This window comes from Tachypleus tridentatus, chromosome 8 (assembly GCF_004210375.1).
Source record: "Tachypleus tridentatus isolate NWPU-2018 chromosome 8, ASM421037v1, whole genome shotgun sequence".
Lineage (NCBI taxonomy): Eukaryota > Metazoa > Arthropoda > Merostomata > Xiphosura > Limulidae > Tachypleus > Tachypleus tridentatus.
The window spans coordinates 129,834,152-129,855,784 of record NC_134832.1 but is presented as its reverse complement, the minus strand read 5'-3'; the positions used below and the strand labels follow the sequence as shown (position 1 = coordinate 129,855,784).

Genomic DNA, 21,633 nt, shown 5'->3' with positions numbered 1-21,633 from the left:
GTTCTGGTACATCCAATCCCACCGTGACTTCATATATTTGTTGTAGTTGTCATACAGTTTCATGATTTACATATTTAAAATAATTTTACTGTAACATACTCAATCCTGTGTTATTTCTCATAAATTATATGAGGGCTTTATATCCCTCGACATAGCATGTTTAATCTCAAACATTGGGTTAAAAATACTTTACTGTTAAGCGCCTATTGAATTGTATTTCAGTTTCGTACAATAAATTTTTGTTCGCAAATGCTAGTTGTTAGAAATTGGCATTAGTAACAAATGTTTGATGAAAATAGCATTTAAGAGTAATGATACACTAGAAATCACAGAAATTCTATAATGAAATTAAATTTGAAGCTGTTTATCCGTGCCCGAAACATAATCATAAATGTAACAAGTGATTAAAAATTTGATGTAATATTGTTTACTTCATAGTGTACGTGTATTATCCGTTGTAGAAACTACACTTCACTCTATCAATACATTTAAAAATCCAAGTCAAACTGTATATTATTTAGGCACTTTTTATTCTAAATATGGCAATCAAAACATTAAGCTTGTAACAAGTTATTTTGGCGTAACTTATCTACGAAGTTACGCGAAACGTTCTCATTTGTTGTTTGTTATCACATTTCACAATGTCCACTTTTGCACTTATTATATTTGAATAACTTATTAGAAGTCTCTTTAATGTTTAATCCCTATAAACTGTTATCCATTCGTTATTTGATAATACTTCTTAATTCAGAGCAACATTGAATAAATATTTTATGAGAACCTTGTGTTGTATCCCATACCGTGCATTTGTAATACACTTGTACTTCGTAGGTTTGTTTAGTGACATGGAAATGGTTTCTCTTGTTTATGTCTTTTTTTTCTTTATTTTAACTTCCTCGATTTTGATGAGAAGTGTTAAAACAATGAGTAATCGTTAGAAACCAAACACAATTAATTCTATTAATTAAATCTGTTATTTACAATGTGAACTTTTAAACATAATAATAACGTACTAACATTGGTAGGTGGGGTAATTTAAACGTCTTTAAAAGTAACATTTAATCTCTCTTTCGGCCAGTCGACCGCTATGGTTTTAATATGCAGATGGCGTATTTAGCAAGTTGTATTTTTACAATTGGTTTTGTATTAACAATTTTACGTTTTGTTAAACCTAATAGTTAAATTCTTTTACGTAGATATCATCGTATATTAAATAGGATGGGCTTATATATTAAACTTTAATTTTGGTGTTTATTTTACTAATGTGCTTTTAAATGCTCAGTGCATTTACAAAATTTAAATTTCCAATAAGCACTCTAAAAAATTAGGTTCTTATTATAACGTTTTAACAACTGCTTTTACGTATTACACAGCGACTGTACATTTCATTAAATGTTTGAAAAGCTCTGGTTTCAGGATATTTTCTGTTTTAGCACTTAAATAGTCTGCTTGAACACTACCTCGAACCTATGAAGAAAGAGTCATTCATCTCGAATACCGAGATCACGGCACTCTTTGGGAACATCCAGGAAATCGTCCAGTTCCAACGGACGTTTTTACAGAGTTTGGAGGAAGCGATCTCCGCAGAACCCGACTTTAACACATTTGAAAACTCTAGTCAATTCAAGGTAAGATCATGTGTTAAGGAACGTGTATAATTGTTGTTAATATTTCATGTTTACCATGTAGAAATAATGTTTTAATCAGCACGCGAGTTTGTTCGTCATTTTTACCAAGTTGAACCATATTTAATGTGATGTGTTCAAGATGTCAGATTATAGTTATTGTGTCACATATGGAACTATGTTCAATGGTGTGTTTCCGGCGTATAAAACATGGTTAATTTATCATGTTTATCATGTGTTTTTCACTATTACTGTAACGTAACATTTTTATGAATTTTTTTAATAAAATAACAATTATCTCAAAAATTACTTATCACGGTAATTTTTTTTGTAAACAAGTGACTAACCTTTCTGTTTATTTTTGACAGAATGTTCTTTTTGCCATCGGCAATTCCTTTCTGCTTTATGCTGACCAGTTTAAGTTATACAGTTCCTTCTGTGCCAGTCATTCGAAAGCTCAAAAGGTTCTTCATCCGGGTGAGTAGATTTCTTGGTTGACGTAGTTTTAGTAGAATTAAGCTTCATAGTTAAAGTTACCAGACTGAACGACATAGTGTGATTAATTATTTGTCTCTAGTTTTTCCTGCTTGGTTGATATGATCAAATGTGCTCCCGGAATGTCTGCGGATTCACACCGCTGAAAACTGGGTTTCAATACCCATCGTGGGTAAAGCACATGTAGCCCATTGTGTAGCTTTGTTCTTAATTCTAAACAAACAAAAACTTATCAAACGAAAATATCTGTATTTTTTTGTCCTTGTGAATTTATTACTCTCTCTAATGAGCGCCAAAATTTGGGTTACAATACCCGTGGTGGGCAGAGCACAAGTAGTCCAATGTGTAGCTGTACCCTTAACAACAAACAACAAACTATAATGATCATTTGTGAAATCTCCGTAATTTCAATAAAACAGATTGTTTTATACGTCATTGTTATGACCTTCTCAAATTATAAACCGATTTTTTTATTTCACTAAAATACAATTAATTAATTATTCCCTCCTAACAAAAAATAAAAACATAATTAATTACTTCAGTGACTTTGCTTTTACTTAAACCTGTGTTAATATCTGTTCATTTCACCAACTTTTCATGACCAAAGTTTCTTAATACTTTTTTAAATTGTATAACACATTCCTAATGAAAAATTATGGCGACTATTTTGTAATAAATGTATTGAGGGTTGATCGAAGTATATAGATACACCATCGTGTCGTCACATATGGGGCGCGAAGTCATGGCGACATATTTAGCACCTTCGCATTTGTTTCCTAACCTCTTAGCTCTACAGTGGCGTCACCAATAGATTTATGACGTAACTACTTTCTTTAAGATGAAATTTAGTGTGGTATTAAACAGTAGCCAACAAATTGAGTAGGACTGAAAATGAAAGAATTAGTTCTAATGGCGTCGTAGGTCCTGTAGTTTTGATATCCACATTCGTTAATATCACTTATACGTGTGCGTGTACGTGTCTTAAATATTTGAGTTTTTCATTGTTTTCACACAGGAGAAGGAAACAGTGCATTGATGCAGTTCCTTCAGTCACGTAATCCAAAAGGACAGCATAGCTTCTCGCTCGAATCGTATCTCATTAAGCCTATTCAGCGGATTCTGAAATATCCTCTGCTCCTGCAACAACTCAAACATCTGACAGATTCATCTTCAGAGGAACATCGGCACCTGTCGGGTGAGGATTGAGAGGAGGATGTGGTGAAGACACTACAGTTGTATCATTTACTTAAGTAGATGAACTTTTATTCTCACTTAGCAAACCGGTGCTTTTTATGATAACATTTACCCTGCCAAGTGTAGTATTCAGTACTTAGCTACTTCACTAATAAATATTGTCCCTCGGAAAATACGTTAGTGACCAGTATAATGAATTCATCGATCATAGAATCCTTTAGATAGGAATAAATAGTGTTATCTTTGTCCTTAAGAAAGTGTAAGGTAAATAAATGGGTAATAACTGTATTGATTTCAACCTAGAGAGAGACTGTTCGACGGAAATATAGATATGCAGGTTGCAACCTGGAGAAAACAGTTAGATGATCTAACAAACTTTAACAACTTCGTTGTGTTTTTTTCAGAGGCTCTGAAAGGAATGGAACGAGTCGCGGAACATATCAACGAAATGCAGAGGATACACGAAGAGTATGGTGCTATATTTGATCATTTATATCGCCAGCATCTACGCTCTTCAAAACAGGTAAAAGTGTTATGTATACTTCTAGTGTCTTCATTTTTATTACCTCATTTTTTAAGCTCAAACGTTTGAGCACTTTTAGATATATCTTTTCGTGATGTTCTTTCAATAAGATAAACATGTTTAGTAATCACTGGAAATTGTGATGGCGGTCTTAAGTACACGCTGGTCCTAACCGTGTAAACCTTTTAAGTAAATATCTCTAAAGATGTATCTTTTTATTGTGAACGTTAAATCATGATGGTGTGTGTTCAAACTGATAAAAAAATTTTAACTATTAATATTATAATGTTCCAGGTAGTAATACAGAAACATGTGTCATTTAATGTTCTGATTAGAAAATGTTAAAAGTATCTAACAAGAGCTTAATGTTGAGATTGTATTTCAATATCAATATTTCTATACATCTCCATGTAAAGTAACTTTTGATTTCTGATCCAGAACGTTGACCTCAGCCCTGGAGAACTATTATACTACGGTGGCGTTGAATGGCTAAATATATCCGAATTTCTGGGCAAAATAAAGAAAGGACTGGAATTGCACGCAATGTGTTTCGTCTTTAAAACGGCTGTTGTGTTTTTGTGCAAGGAACGGATCAGGCAGAAGAAGAAACTGATGGTAGGAAAGCCTATTTCCATTTGTCTTTAATTTCTATCAGTAATGTAACCAAATTAAAAAAAAAAGTTTTATTTCATGCTATAGTGACCCATTTCCATTTTGACCGGGTTTTGTCTAGTAGTTAGCGTGCCTGTGAATCCGACAATTCATGGTTCACGGCCCGTTAAATCTCACTATTTGGTGTTGGAAAGGCTTTTAATTAACTGTATTTCCTCTAATTCATTGGGTCAAAACTAGGGACAGCTTTGCATAGATAGTCTTTGTGTTGATTTGTTCGAAAACTGTAGAGTAAACAATCTTTAGTCACTATGTGAGCTCCGCTATTGGAAGTTATACGTAACTAATGATTGTTTCTATGTAAACACAAAGTTACATAATGTTCTGCCCACCACAGGTATCGAAAACCGGATTCTAGTGTTGTAAGTCCCCACACATACCACTGTGCCGGGCCCTAACTAATAATGTTTTCTAGGTGCTTTTTACTCACTGTAGTGAACTTATAATTTGATTAATACGTGGAATTTATACTGTTAACGTAGTCCGTTGAAGTATTCACTGGACAAACCTAGCCTTGTTCCTTTGATCTGCCCTTGTACAGGATTATTGATAAGGTCTATAATTTTTTGAAACCAAAGTAACTTGATGATAAGATTGGATTGTCCAATACCAATGTAACTCAATGATAAGATGGGATTGTTCAAAACCAGTGTAACTCAATGATAAGATGGATTGTTCAAAACCAGTGTAACTCAATGATAAGATTGGATTGTTCAAAACCAGTGTAACTCAATGATAAGATTGGATTGTTCAAAACCAGTGTAACTCAATGATAAGATGGAATTGTCCAAAACCAATGTAACTCAGTGGTAAGTGGTGAATCTAGTGACAGATGGACTTCAAATATATATTTTAACAGCCTTTCTGCTGTATAATTTAAGAGAAACAAGTTAATATCATAAATGGTACATACTATTTATGGAACGAGAGATTTTATTTTAGTGGATGATTAACAGCTCATATTTACCAAAATTACTTTGTAAATCTATTTAATTGATTAACGTTTTCGCATTCGTTGATAAGAAAGTAATTGCTCAAAAATCCATTGTTAAAAATGGTACGTTTCTAGGTTTACCTAGCATTATCAGGTTTGGTTTGAATTTTGCTCCAACCTACACGAGGGCTATATACGGTAGCCGCCCCTAATTTAGTAGTGAAAGATTAGAGGAAATGCAGCTAGTCATCTCGTGAGTTACTCTTTTACCAATGAATAGTGGAATTCACCGTCGCATTATAACGCCTCCACAGCTGAAAGGGCGAACAGGTTTGGTGTGACGGGGATTGAACCCGCGACCCTCAGACTCTGAGTCGAGCGCCCTCACCAATTAACCATGCTGGTCCAGCATTATCAGGAGATGAGATTTTGATAGAATCGTCGAATAGTTCAAACTATCATTTGTTAAAATATAAACTGTAGAAAAAACAACAAAAGACGTTTAATAAATTCGTAGAATCAATGTTACATATTCTTTAAATTCCATGTAAGGGTCGCTTTGGTATATAGTAAAAGACAACTAAGAATACGACATACGTAAACTGGATATTTGTTTCTTTTATTATCATTACATGTTACAATATCAGTAATAATATTACATCCTTAAGCAATAATTTAATATAAATCAAAAAAATATAAGAAAGAGAAAACTAAAAATATATATAACTTACACTTGTATATCGCTAATCCAGTTCAAACTAGGTTAAGACATCTTTGTCGGTTAACTGGACACTGACTGGTTCACTGTATCATTTATACATTTCGAATATTCTATCCTTGTTGACAGTGAGACTTCCCGTCTAGGAGCGTTTACTGGAAACGTTGTAATGAATTCTTTTATTTGATGCAGGTTTTTTTTTTTTTAAACTAACGCATATTATTTCAACCTTCACCCACAGTATACAATTTTTCAAATTTCGTATTTAATTTGCAAAGGTACAGTGTCTGATGAAATTGGATGTTTCATTGTAACCTTGTGTTATATCTTCGTTTTGTTGGGATTCTAAGAATTATAGTCGAATATCAATTTGATGACCCGTAAGCTTTGCTTAAATACAGTAAAAAGTTTTGACGACGGTCATAATGTTATGGTTAAATGATGCAATTTGATGTAACTTCGTAGGAAAAACAAAAAAGATGTTATAGTTCCCAGAAAAATGAGTGAGCCACCTTGCTAGCCTGTATTAAACTGTATCTTCGAAATATGCTAATAAAGCGACATTGAAGATCAGCTGTCATCCACTTATTTCTGTTATGGAGTATTTAACACGTTTTTCGTTTTTTCTTAATTTGTTTCTTTCGCTATACAAAACAGAATTTAAAGTATCGATTTAGCGTGCATGTTATTGGCATTTCCACGCTTCTAAAAGATATTTTAAAAAATACGAACTTATAATCGAATTCTTTATTACGAGTTTTCGTCCACGTATATAAAATTCTTCCTAATATACGAAATGGAAACTCAGCCTATTACCTAGAATAACAGTAAATTCGCAGATGAGGCATTGTTCAAAATTGTGTTACCATAATTTCCATCGTTGTTGTGCTTTGTGTTAAGAGCTGGCATAAATTACGTAACGTATTCTCATTCTACGAAAGCAGAAAATTGTAACGTTTGGTTTCCACGTAACAGGACTGTATACTCATTCAAATTACTTTGTGATATTAAATGTTGTAAGACCAGAGTCAGTAGAGGAACAAATTCTTTTAAACTTGTATAATAGGCAATAATAATTTGGAGATGAAATTGTAAATTATTGACAGTTCCGTATTTTACGAATATTGTTTAAGGAGTGACTAATCATAAAGTAAAATAATTATACGTATACTGTCTTAACACTGTTGCTGAGCTGTACTGAGCAGGTTGAACTACTAAGTGTATTTTTTATAACTAAATATACATCACGCGACTTGTCCTTTAACGGTAAATCTATTACACTAAAATTCAGAGCTCGATGCATGCGGTGGTTACAGTGCAGGTAGCCCATTATTTTGCTTTGCTTTTACAACAACAACAACAAAAAAAACATCACGCGTGTTTAACACGCAACTTTTCTGTAATCATTGCGAGGAAACGTACGACTTATACTACATTACTTTTAATTAAAACTAAATATCTCATAATATTTAGCAATGAAGTCACATTTTCGGTCTCTTTTCTTTCTATATTTTAACATACTGTTAACCCTAGTCACAGTGTAAACGGGCCCGGCATGGCCAAACGTGTTAAGGCATTCGACTCTTAATCCGAGGATCTTGGGTCTGAATCTCGATCGCACCAAACATGCTCGCCCTTTCAACTGTGGGGGCATTATAATGTGACGGTCAATCCCACTATTCGTTGCTAAAAGAGTAGCCTAAGAGTTGGCGGTGGGTGGTGATGACTAACTGACTTCCTCTAGTCTTACATTGCTAAATTAAGGACGGCTCGCGCAGATAGCTCTCGAGTAGCTTTAAGCGAAATTCAAAAAAACAAACACAAAGTAAACTTTTATTGAAAATAAACTTATGGTCTATTTCATAAAATTTGAGTCAGATAAAACATGTTTTTAACATCATAGAACTATTGATTTTTATTTCTCACAGGGTAGCTCTAGCAAAGCCAGTGCCTCTGAAGTCGAGATTATTCGTTACCAAGTGCTGATTCCGGTCACGGAGGTCCAGGTGCGAGCAAGTGGGTTTAAAGATGGCGATTCTCATTTTTTGTGGGAGCTTATTCACTTGAAATCTCAGATACAGAGGCGTTCCGAAAAAATATATCAGTTATCAAACAGGTAAAGAAATTACACGATATAATTTCATATAATACTTTGTTAGGAATTAGCACAACTAAAGACATGTTTCCCTCAAGAGGGTTTTGTTTCAGATAAGATAATAATTGCTTAAGCCTAGTTAAGAACTTGAGGTAGACCCTTACCTACAAGGTTCATGATTTAAATAAAGACCGCTGTTATTGAAGTTTTATATTGAGGTAGAATCGAAACTCAAAACTTTTCGTTTTGAAAGAAGATTTTCATTATTACTAAAATTAAATATTATATATTTTTAAATGCAAGCAGTAATTAAAGCGCGAAGACCTAAAACAGATCTAATAGTGTTCACTGCTGTCTTACAACCATTCATTCTATTAATGTAAAACTAGACAGCCCATTAGAACCTCGTCATAAAATCTGCTTTTAGATAATACTGCAGTACAGTTTAACGGTTTAGGTACAATTCCATAATGGCTATTAAAAAAACAAGGTCTTTTTTGCACTACGTTAGGAATGTCGATATAAAATGGCATGTTTATTTAACAAGAACATCGATTGTCATCTTGATCTCGCCTTTTCGAATGACAAAAGTTGTAATGATTATAAACCTGAATGCTATGTTTTCAACGTAACTGGCTGCCTTTTTTTTTACGTTTTTTTTTCTTTGTTTGTTTGTTTCAGCACAAGTGATTTCCGAAATGCATTCCTTCGAACAATCCGACAAATAATAAGAGAAAGTGTTAGGAACATGACGGTGCCAGTTAATAAACCAGGAACGCGAGAGAAACCCGCTGTTCCTCGAAAACCGCCCGAACTGCAAAATATGAGCCGAACGCTCAGCAGCAAAAAAAGTGGGAAAACACACCAGCGCCACTCTGCGGGAGTAGTAAACAACGAGTTCGAGATATACGATAATGTGGATCAGAACTTCCGCACAAGAAGTAAAACAGTGGCGGACGGAATGGCAGATGTAACTACCAGTGGTGGTAGCGCCCTCAAAGATCTGTCCGAGTCAAGAGGGCAGTCCCCAGTGCCCGCATCCGATAGATCAGATAAGTCCGATAAGTCTGAACGGTCTCAGGGTAGTTCTGGGAATGGGAAAACCAATCTTGGAACTACTAAAGGACTAAGCCTTAGTACTGCTTCTACTCTTTCCAATTCCAGCACTGGTAGTTCATCAGCTAAACTTATCATTTCTAGTAATCCTCCAACAAGCTACCAACCTCCTCCCTCTGAACCTGCAGGTTCGCCTGTCTGGAAACCTAGAGAAAACTCAGTCGATAAAGCAGCCACGCTTCCCCTGCCTCAGAAAGGAAAAGACACAGAAAGTAAAGATCAGTATTTTGTCTAATTTCAATTTTTCTGATATATTTTGGATATATTTTGCTTCTCGCACAATATAGTACCGAAATATAAAACAGTTTTTATCTTGGTTGTTGTACGAGTTGACTGAAGAGCATGAGAATAGTTTATTACTGTTTAGTGACGTTTCGTGAATTACTTAGAATTGCGGAAATGGAAAATCCAACAGCTCACGGTTTAAACGCTTTTAAATTTTACGGAACTGTTCAAACTTGATTATCGAGAATCACTTTGGAAATCTAGCTGGAGTAAACCAGACTTTTATCATCGGGAATGTTATTAGGTAAATGAAATCATAACAACTGCTAAAAGTAATATAAATGAAAGAAGAAACTGTTTAATTCTAAATGCTTTCCAGTGACTGTAACATTGCTAAATGCTATTCACTAATTACGGTCTTTTCCACAAAGATACGTTGTATAACAAATTGTGAGGAACGAAACACAGACGTGCTTTAATGGACAAAATTCAAGAAAGAGTGGAGAGACACATGTGAGCATGCCTTTTACTGTTTCAATTTTGCTTCTACTTTATTTATCGTCAGAAAGTCGTGTCGTGGAGTAGCTGTCTTCTAACTTCCACTTCTATATCCTCTCTTCCAAGAACATCTTCTATACAAAGAAGTATTAATTGAACTGTGAAGTCGTGTTGTTGACCATTGATAGAAAGTTACTTTTTCTGTAGTGCTCTCTCTTTTACTGCGATATTCAGCTAATACAGCTAGGTATTTCGATCCGTTATTAAAATTGTGTCTAATATACCCCACAATGTCCTGCACAATGTAATAGTGAGTTTTACGGTGCAACATATTATCCTGTAGGCCTAGGAAATGGAGAAGTGTCATTTAGATGTTTTAATGTTTCGTGCAAGCAACATGTATATTTCCACACACTTATGAGATACGTCACAGCCCCTTTCGGATGATTGATTACCTATAGTCGCTGGTTTTTCATCGAAGAAATCAGGTGACATATAACAAAATTCAGATGTACAATTATTTTATGAATACGTTTAATTAACGCGATACTGTATCTTTGGCTTATCGATGTCAAAATTTTTCCGAAAGAGACGAGTGTTTTCAGTTACATTTATTGTAACTTTCTGTTTACAATTTACACCTATTCATCACTTAAACTGACAGTTTGATGCTCACTACGAAAATCTTACTCGACAATCTGTACAACCAATCAAGTTAAACTCAACATATCTTTTTACATTTTGGGCCGGACTAGTAAGATGGCGCTGTAATTAAATGAATGCACGTGGAAATAAAATATTGCCGCTTTTCATTACGTCTTCATTTCGGGAAACACCTTAATACCCTCATTTCCTCACAGGCATTACTAGTTGTATATAAATGTTCTTTAACGTGTTCAGAAGGCGGCATTACCTTTAACACAACGTGTATCCGAAAAGTAATTAATGAACATTCTCATCGTATAACAATTCGCGACTTTTTGCACACTTGTAATATGAATGTGATTCTTTCTTCAAAAAAGGACACTTGGCCTTGTTGTTTTCTTTTTGACTCCCTTTGAGCAATTCACCATATTACAAATTCACGAGTGTTTGCACAGGAGTAATGCTTGTGTGAGCCAAACCAACTTATTAAGGAGTCTTACAATGAAGACGTTAACGCTTATCTCCAACTATTACTATATAGGAGTTCCTCAGTGATATTTTATTATCACATAGTATAGCAACTTTAGTCTTGTTTAGAACATCCACAGATCTTTATAAGGTAGATTCTACGTGAATGTTAAAAAAGGACGAATCCTTGGATGAACGTGTGATGTCTTACGCCTTAGAAGTAAATCGTGTTTAAATGATAAAGAACGTAAGAATTTTATAAATTAAACTTAGTTTGCGATACGATAAAGTAGTAGGTGTTAAATAATTAACCTTGGACCCAATATCTTATGAATGAGGTATATATTGAGTGGGATAAGGGTTTTTGTCGTTCACAATTGAACTTCCAAAATAGAAAAATTTATTTCAGTTAGAAGAAAATTCTTAAATTCCTTTATAAGTTTTTCTTGTTCATTTCCACTGTCTAATCAGATGATATCATCGATCAGTGTATAAACTTACAACTAACAAATGTAACTAAGTTACTTCGCTTGTCAAGTAGTTAAACTAACATTTTAAGAAAGAAAAAAAAACTCTCAATAAGTGTTCTGTATTGTATTCCAACGTCCATGTCGATTACTGTGTGACTTGTACCTAGGTGTTCATGTGGTTTAAAGATAACGAAATCGTGTGTTGTGAAACCTTGCAAATAACCTGATATTTATAGCCCCATTAACAAGATATTGGGAAATAAATTTAACGTTAGTTTGTATAGACCAAACTACCATAATTGTGTTTGATTGTAAGCAGCATATTCTAGTTTAAGTAGGTTATTTCTTCCTTCGTTTCCAGAGCTTCAACTTGAAAATTTATTTAAATTCAATTGTGTAAGATTCTTATTCGCGCAGAACGATGCTTTGAAAGACCAAAAACTGGAACGTAGTGTTGTGCAAGGTAAGAAATTTGCACGTTACAATCTTAACTATAAGCACGTTTTTCACAAACCACTTATAGCCACCATGTAATTGGATTGTATGCTAGATAAACATACGTGAAATGTACCATAAGGTTAGGACGGACATTGAAATATTAACACGAAACACGACCAGTCATCAACAATTTATTTATATTCAGCGTTTGCAAAAGATACTGACTACCCCCTCACCCCACCCCAGTAACACAGCGGTATATATATGCAGATTCACATCGCTAGAAACCAGTTTTTGATACCTGTGGTGGGAAAAGCTTCGTGTTTAATTCCAAAACAATCACAATAAGAAAGTTTCTTTGTTTTCCAAATACTCATTTTACTTAGCAAAATATGAGAAGGTCAGAAATAAGTCAAGTAATATGATAATTATTTATCGAAATAAAATATGTGTGTAATCACAGTAAATACAGACCAGCATTAAATTTCACCCTCTTTATTAAAATGCGCATATTGACCAGAGTTTAAACGCAGTTGTCGTTGTAAAACAGTTGTTTATAACCTCCTTTACTTATTTTAGCTTTTCCGCTTAATTTGAAAACCTGGTAATAAAATTTTAGATCCCACTGGAAAGATATTTGAACTACAGTAGTTTAATCCGTTAATCTATCCCCCAACACTAGAACATCATTTATCTGTGATTCTTTACGTTTGGATGTATTGCAGTTTTAAAAATAATAATTAAAATCGATCTCATAATGGGGTATTTAAAAAAAAAACTTAATGACCTAAATCACAATCAAGTCAATTTATTTTGCAGAGACTCAGTGAATGGCGTAGCAGAATATAAATAATTTATTTTTATATAAATTAACTAAGGTGTGTGAAAATGCTCATAACGTATTATGAAAAAACTGTCTGAAATATTTCTGTTTTCTGCATTTGTTACAACTTTATGTTGTAGTGACGTTGAGGAGATATGTCAAAACAACAAAAACAGTTTATTTATTGTTGCTTGTTAATTTGTAACGCAAGCCTTTTTTGTCTGATATTAAAAATAGCCTGATGTCGGTGAGAATGTAAAAGGTATCATATGATTACTAGTCCGCTCTTCATTGCTGCATTACTCCTATAACTACGAAAAATAATTATTTGTTTCTTTCATCGTTGGATTTTGCTTATAGCTACATGATGACTATTTGTTCTTGCTGTTCTTATTTTTGAAGTGATATAATGGAAGGTAAGCAGCTAGTCAATGCCACTCACTGTAAGCTCTTTATTTACGCTTTTTAGCCTTGGCGCACGGGGGAACTCGCCCCCTGAAAAAATCTAGGCATATTGATCACATATTATTTTTCAGATTTTACATGTAATAAAACCGTTTTTTATTATTTAATAAAAAACAAAACTTTTTATAAACACTGTTACCTTTACTTTGTTTTAATAACCATTTTATTAAAAAATTACATAAATTTCAGCTTTTTAATTTATTGGCCCCCTTAAAATCTTCTGCCTTCCTCCCGAGTGGTAAATCTGGCTGTGCTACTGCTTGTTAGACAGAATAGTAGGATTTAACTGTTGCTCTTACAATCCACCTACAGTCTTAAAATATGGAGCACGATTTTTTTGGGTGTGGAGAAGCGGAAATGGGACGCGAACCACGGAACCTCACCTCCATTGTTCGCCACATTAACCACGGAGTCATGCTCGGCGTTTGATATTAAAACAAATGAACCAGTTTTCTTCAGAGTAATTTTGCTTTGTGAACGACGCTGAATTTCCAAATAACCTCTTAAAGAAAACAGCGTGAAAATACTCTCATATTCCTGTAAATACTTGTGTGAGAGTACTTCACTAATTAAGCTGTTCCTTTTAAAAAGGAAGAACCACAATTTCAGATACTATTAAAATAAAACATTTTTTGTGCATCAAGAATACAAAGATATGTCACCTCTCCTCTCAAAAAAACGCGTTATGCAAGTTTTCTTTTACCCATAGAATACTAAATTTATCTTAAAATCAGAATATTAACAAAAGGAGACATCAAGTCTCTTTTATCTTAGCTATATGATAACATAAGTACTAACATGTAGCATCACAGCAAAAATAATAGGAAGAATTTAGATCAAATGAACAGGAAAAAATATTATTCAAACAACTGAAACACCATACAAACATACACAGTATATTATATTACTCGCTATTGAATGTTAGTTGATCTTTTTAAAACAACACTGAGAAAAGTAGGCTAAAATATCTGTAAGTAATCTATGTGACTGTGTCAAAATTCTCAATGGATAATAACAATACTGTCGTTCCTAAATGGTTTGCTCCACTTGTAGAGAAAACATAAAAAAGTATAAGACTAATTCACCCCCTAGTGATATGTCTGCGGGTGTATACTACCAGAAACCTGGTTTCGATACCTGTAATAAGCATAGCCCAAATAGCTCTGTGTAGTTTCGTGAATAACAACAAACAAAGACTAGTTATTGAGACATCAGCTTCACTAAACGGTAGCGTGACATTTCCTGAAAGAAAACTATGTCTGTTATGACGTTAACTTCAGTAATTTCAAGGTTCTTCTTGTGTAATATATGAGGTCGATAAAATCAGTAAGGAATGTTGATTGCTTTTTATTGTTGTTGTTTTAAACAAATTAAAAGGGACAGAGAAACCATCGATTAATGTTACTAGCTTTCACCGCTTCTTGGGACCATCAGCCTAAATATATTAGATATTTACTATTCTTCGGTTTAAGACACCGTTTCTTGTAGTTTTTACTGGAAATTTTCACAAGATGGTGTTCTTATCAGACCATTTTTTTAATTATCATTTTAGTAATAAATTCTATTATTACTAAATATTACTGTTCGTTTTATTTATAAACTTTTGGTTTTGCGCATAAAAAACTCCTGGTGGAAGCATAATGTCGAAACATTTTTAACAAGTAGAACATCTTGTAAGATTCTCTGGATATAACTTTCATTTTATTTATTTGTAATTATACGTCCAGCTAGCGTTACGTTGACAAAAAAATATATTGCTTAATTATTTTAGGATTTTTGTTTAATACACTTGTTTTACCTTAAGGAAAATGTTAACAATTCCAGTTGTCTTCAAAACGAAGAGTGTGATTACTTTGGTGTATTTGTTACTGTCGAAGAACTGACGATTTTCCAATAATTAGGTTAATGCACAATATTAATTATACTGTAAAAAAAAACCGTAAAAATAGTAATTTAGTTATAAAATATGTTGGATATTTTTTTCTTTATTTCGTCTTGTTATATAAAATAGATAGTTTATGTAAACTTACGTTCTATCCTGTCAACATTTTAAATCATAAAAATTATAATCTATAGCGCTCTTGTTTTTTGCGTCAAATTCGTGTTGTATTGTGTTATCTTTTATCATCAAGAAACAGAAATTAAATACCTCTTGTGGTGAAACGGCAGTTAGGAACCGGTGTTGAATTCCGGTTTAATGGGCACAAGAGCATGCCAGTCCGTCGTAGGTTAACTCTTAACTATCACCTGCTATCTGGATAAACCTAACCGATTGAGGTATAGTGTTTTACTCGTGTCACAAGAAAGCATCAAATTCACACTTGACCAGTTACGACTCCAAAGCGCGATGCCGATAAACCATATTAACCCAAAAGCAGCAGTTCTTTACCAATCCTTAAAATTATACAAGTACAATGACCATTTTCCTAGCATGCTCTTTATTTCCCAAAATATCTAACACCTTTTGTAAAATTGACAGATAAGTATTTAAATGATGTAACGGAATCTTTACCATGATGCTAAAATTATGAGTAATGTCAGTTCTTATCAACCCAGTAACGTCAAAGGTATGGATTGTCACCCAGTGGTATCTTTCCTTAGTTCACCCTAACAACCTGAAACTAGCCCTAACTGATAAATGTAAGTCGATAAGCTGAACACCACGAACTCTGCCTATCTGAAAGAGTGTGTGTGTAGTATATATAAACTAACAACATAGCTCTTATCCTATGTTGTTGTTTCATCAAATAGCTGTTTAATCTTCCTATAAGAATAAACATTGCCACTTAGTTTAAAATAACGTTTGCGGACAGCAATGACATTAGAAAGGCTTTGTAGTAAATACCCTCCCTTAGTCAGGTGATCGCCCGTGTATAATTATAAGCTTTCTTTAAGCCTAATGGTACCTTACGAAACAAAGATGTTGGAGAAGCAACTTATCACACAACTGGATGTTTGATAGGATTAGAAAATCAGTGCATCAGTCGGTCGAGCAGTCCTAACGTGTCTATTGCCATATACATTGTGTTTGTCACTGTATTTCTTGGAATATATACTGATAATAGAGTTAAGATTTCTCGAATGAAGAATGACAGGTGTGCCGTGTTTTTATTAAGGAGTCTGAAACTTGGTGTTTCTGAAGAAAGCAAACCACATACACAATGTCTTACAACCTTAGTAGGCTGATACTGCTTTGTTCATATCGGTTGGTGCAAGCTAACAGCCGTGGAAATTTTAAACATTGTATTCAGAGCGAAAAGATACAACGTTTTACAACTGTACTAGGCCTATGCTGTTTTTTTCATCTTAGATGACGCAAGTAAGATGTTTAAGAGCTTACTTAAGAGCTGCATAAAATCTAAATATTGTGTTCACAATAAAAACATTGTTTTCCAACCTTTGCAGGCTAAGATTGTATTGCTCATTTTCGAGGGCAAAAGTTAACAGCTATAAAAATTGAAACAAGTGTTCAGAGCGGAAAAACAATGTTTTACAGCCTTACGAAATTTAGACATGTACGTATTAAGAACGGAATGTTAAAACTTACTTGCCTGAGAGTAAGAAATACAAGCTTAAAACTTAAGACGAAGCATTAATAAGTTTAAAAAACGTGATTACTTTTATAAATCAAGGCTTGTTTATAGAGCCTTCCTATAATGAACGCAAAACAGTGCGCAAAGCTTGATTCATCACATTGATGAAACTGAAGTGTTAACTACAGTGTTCTTGAATTTTTGTTTTTCTATCGCCTTCCTTTCAGCTATTTCATTTAAAGTTTTCAAAGTGAGATGTGTGTAAACTAATATTTGACATTTGTTAAGTATAATGCGTCATCTGTCTTTGCAAACTTAATTATTCACTTCTTCATTGGGTTTGTCTACTTATTTTTATCTCTGAAAGCAGCTGTTTAACGTAAAAGGTTGAAATAAGGTTTACAGTATAACACTTAACTTCGATGGCTCACGACGTTGTAGAGTAACAGTCGTGTTACCTGATTCTGTTGTTCCGAAAAACGTTTTCGTGCTAATTTCATTTTAGCAAAGGGAGTAAGACTTGTTTAATTGAAATCTTCCAACAGATCAACAATACCTCTGTGAAACTCAATTATTCAGTATCCTGATTGGACAGTTTCCTAATAAGAAATTGTCAATCTCTTACATGGAGTGTATAGTATTCTTTGATTTTACTTCAGAGCAAATAACATAAGGGTATATATATTTGGACACTAGTAAATAAAAGTCGCGGATAAGATAAAATGTTAAACGATATCAATTAAACACAAGCCACCAGTTACTTCTTACAGTAATATCACAATCATTTCAAAAGCTGGCTCATCTTGAAGTAAGTTGAAACTTTATTCATTTCATGATGAATCGCATTTTAGATTACTTATTGGAACGTAATTACATAATCTGAGTCAATAACTCGATAGTTTTTATCATTGGGATGTTCACATATTCGATGTGTTTATTTTGCTTTGACTTTTCTTGAAACTAATCGTATGAAACTTCTAATTGTATCAGTGTTATCATGACTTCGTAGATTTTTTGTTTATATATATATGTTTCAACAAGATACCTTTTTCTCTATTTAATTGGCAGGCCTGAAACAAGATTGGCCTTTCTTGTATATAAATCTTGCTCAGTGGTTGGAACATGTGGAATTAAGTACCATAAACAACTGCGTTTGATATTGTACTTTAATACTGTTTCTGAAAGAACTAAACCAAAAAAATAAATCATAGCTCAAATTTTAAAAGATGTCACAGCTCACATTTCAAATTTACATTTTAAACAAACATCTGGCGTTGTGAATTTTACCAGACATTTGTTTTACTAAAATATTCTAGAGTTCATTATTCCTTTTTGTTCCCACAGCTCAGTTTAAAAAAATAAATATATTTCACTTTTTACGTTTTTCATTTTGAATCAGGTATAGATTTTATCATTGAATTTGAAATCTGAATTTAATATTGCCTAAAGACCTGTTGTAAGAATAAAGTACAAGGTATGAACATAATATTTGACAAATGAGTATTCATGATAAATTATTTTTACAATATTTCGAATAAATTACTTAACAACTTACAAAATAAACTGTTTTACTGATACCAAAATTTTCTCCATCTAGTGACGAGCTTACCATACTCATGGGTGCCAAGTGATGTTCTGCAAAAGTAATTATCAGTTTTGCTTAATATCAGCAAAGTAGAGCTAAAGTATTATTAGATTATTTTATTGTCCGTGTATATGTATATATTGCTTAAACGAAAAAGAAATTATTTCAGCGTAACTCTTCTCTAGGTCCTGTATTCTGGAGAAAGTAGAGTTAAATTGTGAAACTGAAAGTAAGAATAATCGTTGAAACTTAAGCCTTGTTTAACATTTATTATCAAGCGTTTTTAGACTTTATTGGTGATGCCGATACGAGAGTGACTAAATAAAAAAATCATCGTATTATTCAAGCTAATTATAGCTTTGGTAACAAAAAAATTGAAAGTATTAATACGACCTTTTCATGCCTTATCACTCATTTTCTTTACTGCCTCAGAGTTTGTTATTTTTACTGATAGGTCGCTTTTCCCACTTACGTTTTATTTGTGTATATTTCTACTTTGAAATATATACTTATTTGCTGTTTTATACGTTCGATTGTTTGGTAATTTTCTTATTTATTTTGAAATGTAAGTGATATACATGTATTGAGATTAAATGTCAGATTCCTGTGATGAACATAAATCGTTACGCCATCAGACACAGAAAATATTGCTTAGTTTTACAACTTTTTATTATTTTTGTTTTTGGTAGAGTGAGCTACCTTTCATTGCTGTTTTTTGCGTTTGTAAATTTATATCACTGTTTTGTTAAAATACTTTTATTTATTACCCGTTGCCAATGTCTTGTGCCTTTTTCGTTTGTCAGAATCCATGGTTGTTTTTTAATGAACAAAGTAAATGGACGTGATTTGTAACGAGTTGTTAGATGCTGTGTAGTGAATTATTTATTTGTATTTAAATACAAAAGAAAGTATAACTTGAATAGGGCACGCTTGACTTTGTTGATTCTGGAACAAGAGTTACAGATATTAAATCGTATTTGTAAGAAACATCAATATTTAGAGCGTTTAGGTGTTTTTGCTTTACTACTATACCTTTCAATAAATCTATTTAAAACGTTCTTTTAGAAGTGGCAGAAACTTGTTTTTCTCTGTTTACGTACAATTTCAATAAAGAAGAGGTTAAAGGTGCTCCGATTTTTTACCTTTATGTTTGTATAATGTTATTAGGCCTAGTTAATTATTAGTATGTTGATTATAATCAACGGACAGTTTTGACGCGTTTTCTTTAGTCTATCAATTCTCTGTTAAGATTTGTAACGTTGTTTCATATCTAGAAGGACGATAAACATTTTCTGTTTGTAATACTTAAAAACCTACTACATATAACATTGACTGATTGTTGAATTGTTTCGGAAATGTGTCTATAATTTCAAGAACTAAGCATTTAAAGACCATTCCCAGTTAATTACTGCCTAGAACGAAATTATTGTTAGACTTGGTATAAAGGGGTATTATAAGTTATATTTGTATAATGTCATTAGGCCTAGTTAATCGTTAGTATGTTGATTATTAAGTTACAGTATTACTTTCAATTAAGTGAAGACGAAGTTCATAAAAGTTTCTATTTTGTTTATTTTCCTCACTTTTTATTCGAAAGTAACCATACAGTTGTAGATTTTTTTTCTCTAAATTGTGTATAGAAACCTTGTGTAAATAAAATAAGCTTTGGATTTAATTATTACCTAGTGTAACGTTATGTGAAAACGAGTAACAAATTGAACTTGTGTTACAGGGTAAGAAATAAATGAAAAGAAAATAAAGCTCACAATTTTCCCTGGCAAGAACATCAATAGTGTCTTGATTGAACAATTCAGTTTGTTTGTATGTATTTGTACCTGTACAGTGTATATCGCAATTTTGTTTGTTGTTTGTGCACAGATCGAGCTTTAAGACCACTAATTTAAATATCAACCCGAAAACAAAACATAATAAACTATTTTATATGTCAAACTCAACTTAACTTAGATGACATGTCATATTAATAATGCATTATTCCTATTCCACCATCTAGATTCTTTGCAGAAATCATACCTTTAAAGCTCGACAAGAAAACTATATTAATAGCTCAACGATAAGTCTGAGGGCTTATAGAACTAAAGTTAGGGTACTGATACCCGCAATAGTTCAGTTTGAAATTCGCGCAAAGCTACACGAGGACTATCCGCCGGCCCAGCATGGCCAAGCGTGTTAAGGCGTGCGACTCGTAATCTGAGGGTCGCGGGTTCGCATCCCCGTCGCGCCAAACTTGCTCGCCCTTTTAGCCGTGGGGGCGTTATAATGTTACGGTCAGTCCCACTATTCGCTGGTAAAAGTTGACGGTGATAACTAGCTGCCTTCCCTCTAGTCTTACACTGCTAAATTAGGGACGGCTAGCACAGATAGCCCTCGAGTAGCTTTGTGCGAAATTCAAAAACAAACAAACAGACTATCCGCTAAATTAGGAACAGCTAGCGCAATGTAAGACTAGATGGAAGGTGCCTAGTCCTCACCACCCACCGCCAACCCTTGGGCTACTCTTTTACCAACGAATAGTGGGATTGACCGTATTATTATAACGCCCCCACAGCTGAAAGAGCGAACATGTTTGTTTTGTGACGTGAACGAGTACTCTAGATTAATGAGGGGCTTTTATAAAATTGTTAATATTTCATAAATGATACGAAAAATATGGAATTATCGTAGGACAAGGCAGCAAACATAATTACTATAACACATTAACTCATCATTGGTGCGAATTGATATCGATTCAGTCGTTAATCTGAAGTCAAAAGTACTTCTTCTTAATCCTAAATTTTCGACTTGTGTTCATACCGTAGTGAGTAATTTTATGCTATTGCTTGTTACAAGTAGTGGAGTAGTGCTAAATAAAGAAATACTGGAACAGGATTTGAAAGTGTTATTATTAGCAGCAGTTAGGACCGCCTGAAGTTGTATGTTGCCTGGAAGTAATCATCTAAATATTGATCCCATAGTATCACTTAACTATAAAATACAACTTCCTCAGCTTTGTTCATGATAAAGTGTGTAATGCACTCACAAAAGTCAATTTGGAGAACTTCTGTACGGGCCTCCTGATGCCTCAAGTCTAGGGGGTAATTCCCCGTTGTCTCC

The 21,633-nt window shown here is 33.5% G+C and overlaps 1 protein-coding gene across 1 annotated transcript in view; it reads left to right on the top strand.

The window, feature by feature from the left end:
- The window catches only part of LOC143223485 (protein still life, isoform SIF type 1-like), a 422,725-nt gene extending 402,422 nt beyond the window's left edge, over window positions 1–20,303 (top strand). The window contains exons 24-31 of the mRNA XM_076451534.1: window positions 1,434–1,628; window positions 1,994–2,102; window positions 3,136–3,315; window positions 3,719–3,837; window positions 4,276–4,452; window positions 8,090–8,277; window positions 8,938–9,584; window positions 18,535–20,303. Of these exons, the coding sequence (XP_076307649.1) occupies window positions 1,434–1,628; window positions 1,994–2,102; window positions 3,136–3,315; window positions 3,719–3,837; window positions 4,276–4,452; window positions 8,090–8,277; window positions 8,938–9,584; window positions 18,535–18,584 (1,665 nt within the window). The 3' untranslated portion in view covers window positions 18,585–20,303. The remainder of the gene's footprint in view (window positions 1–1,433; window positions 1,629–1,993; window positions 2,103–3,135; window positions 3,316–3,718; window positions 3,838–4,275; window positions 4,453–8,089; window positions 8,278–8,937; window positions 9,585–18,534) is intronic.
- The last annotated feature ends 1,330 nt before the right edge of the window (window positions 20,304–21,633 follow it).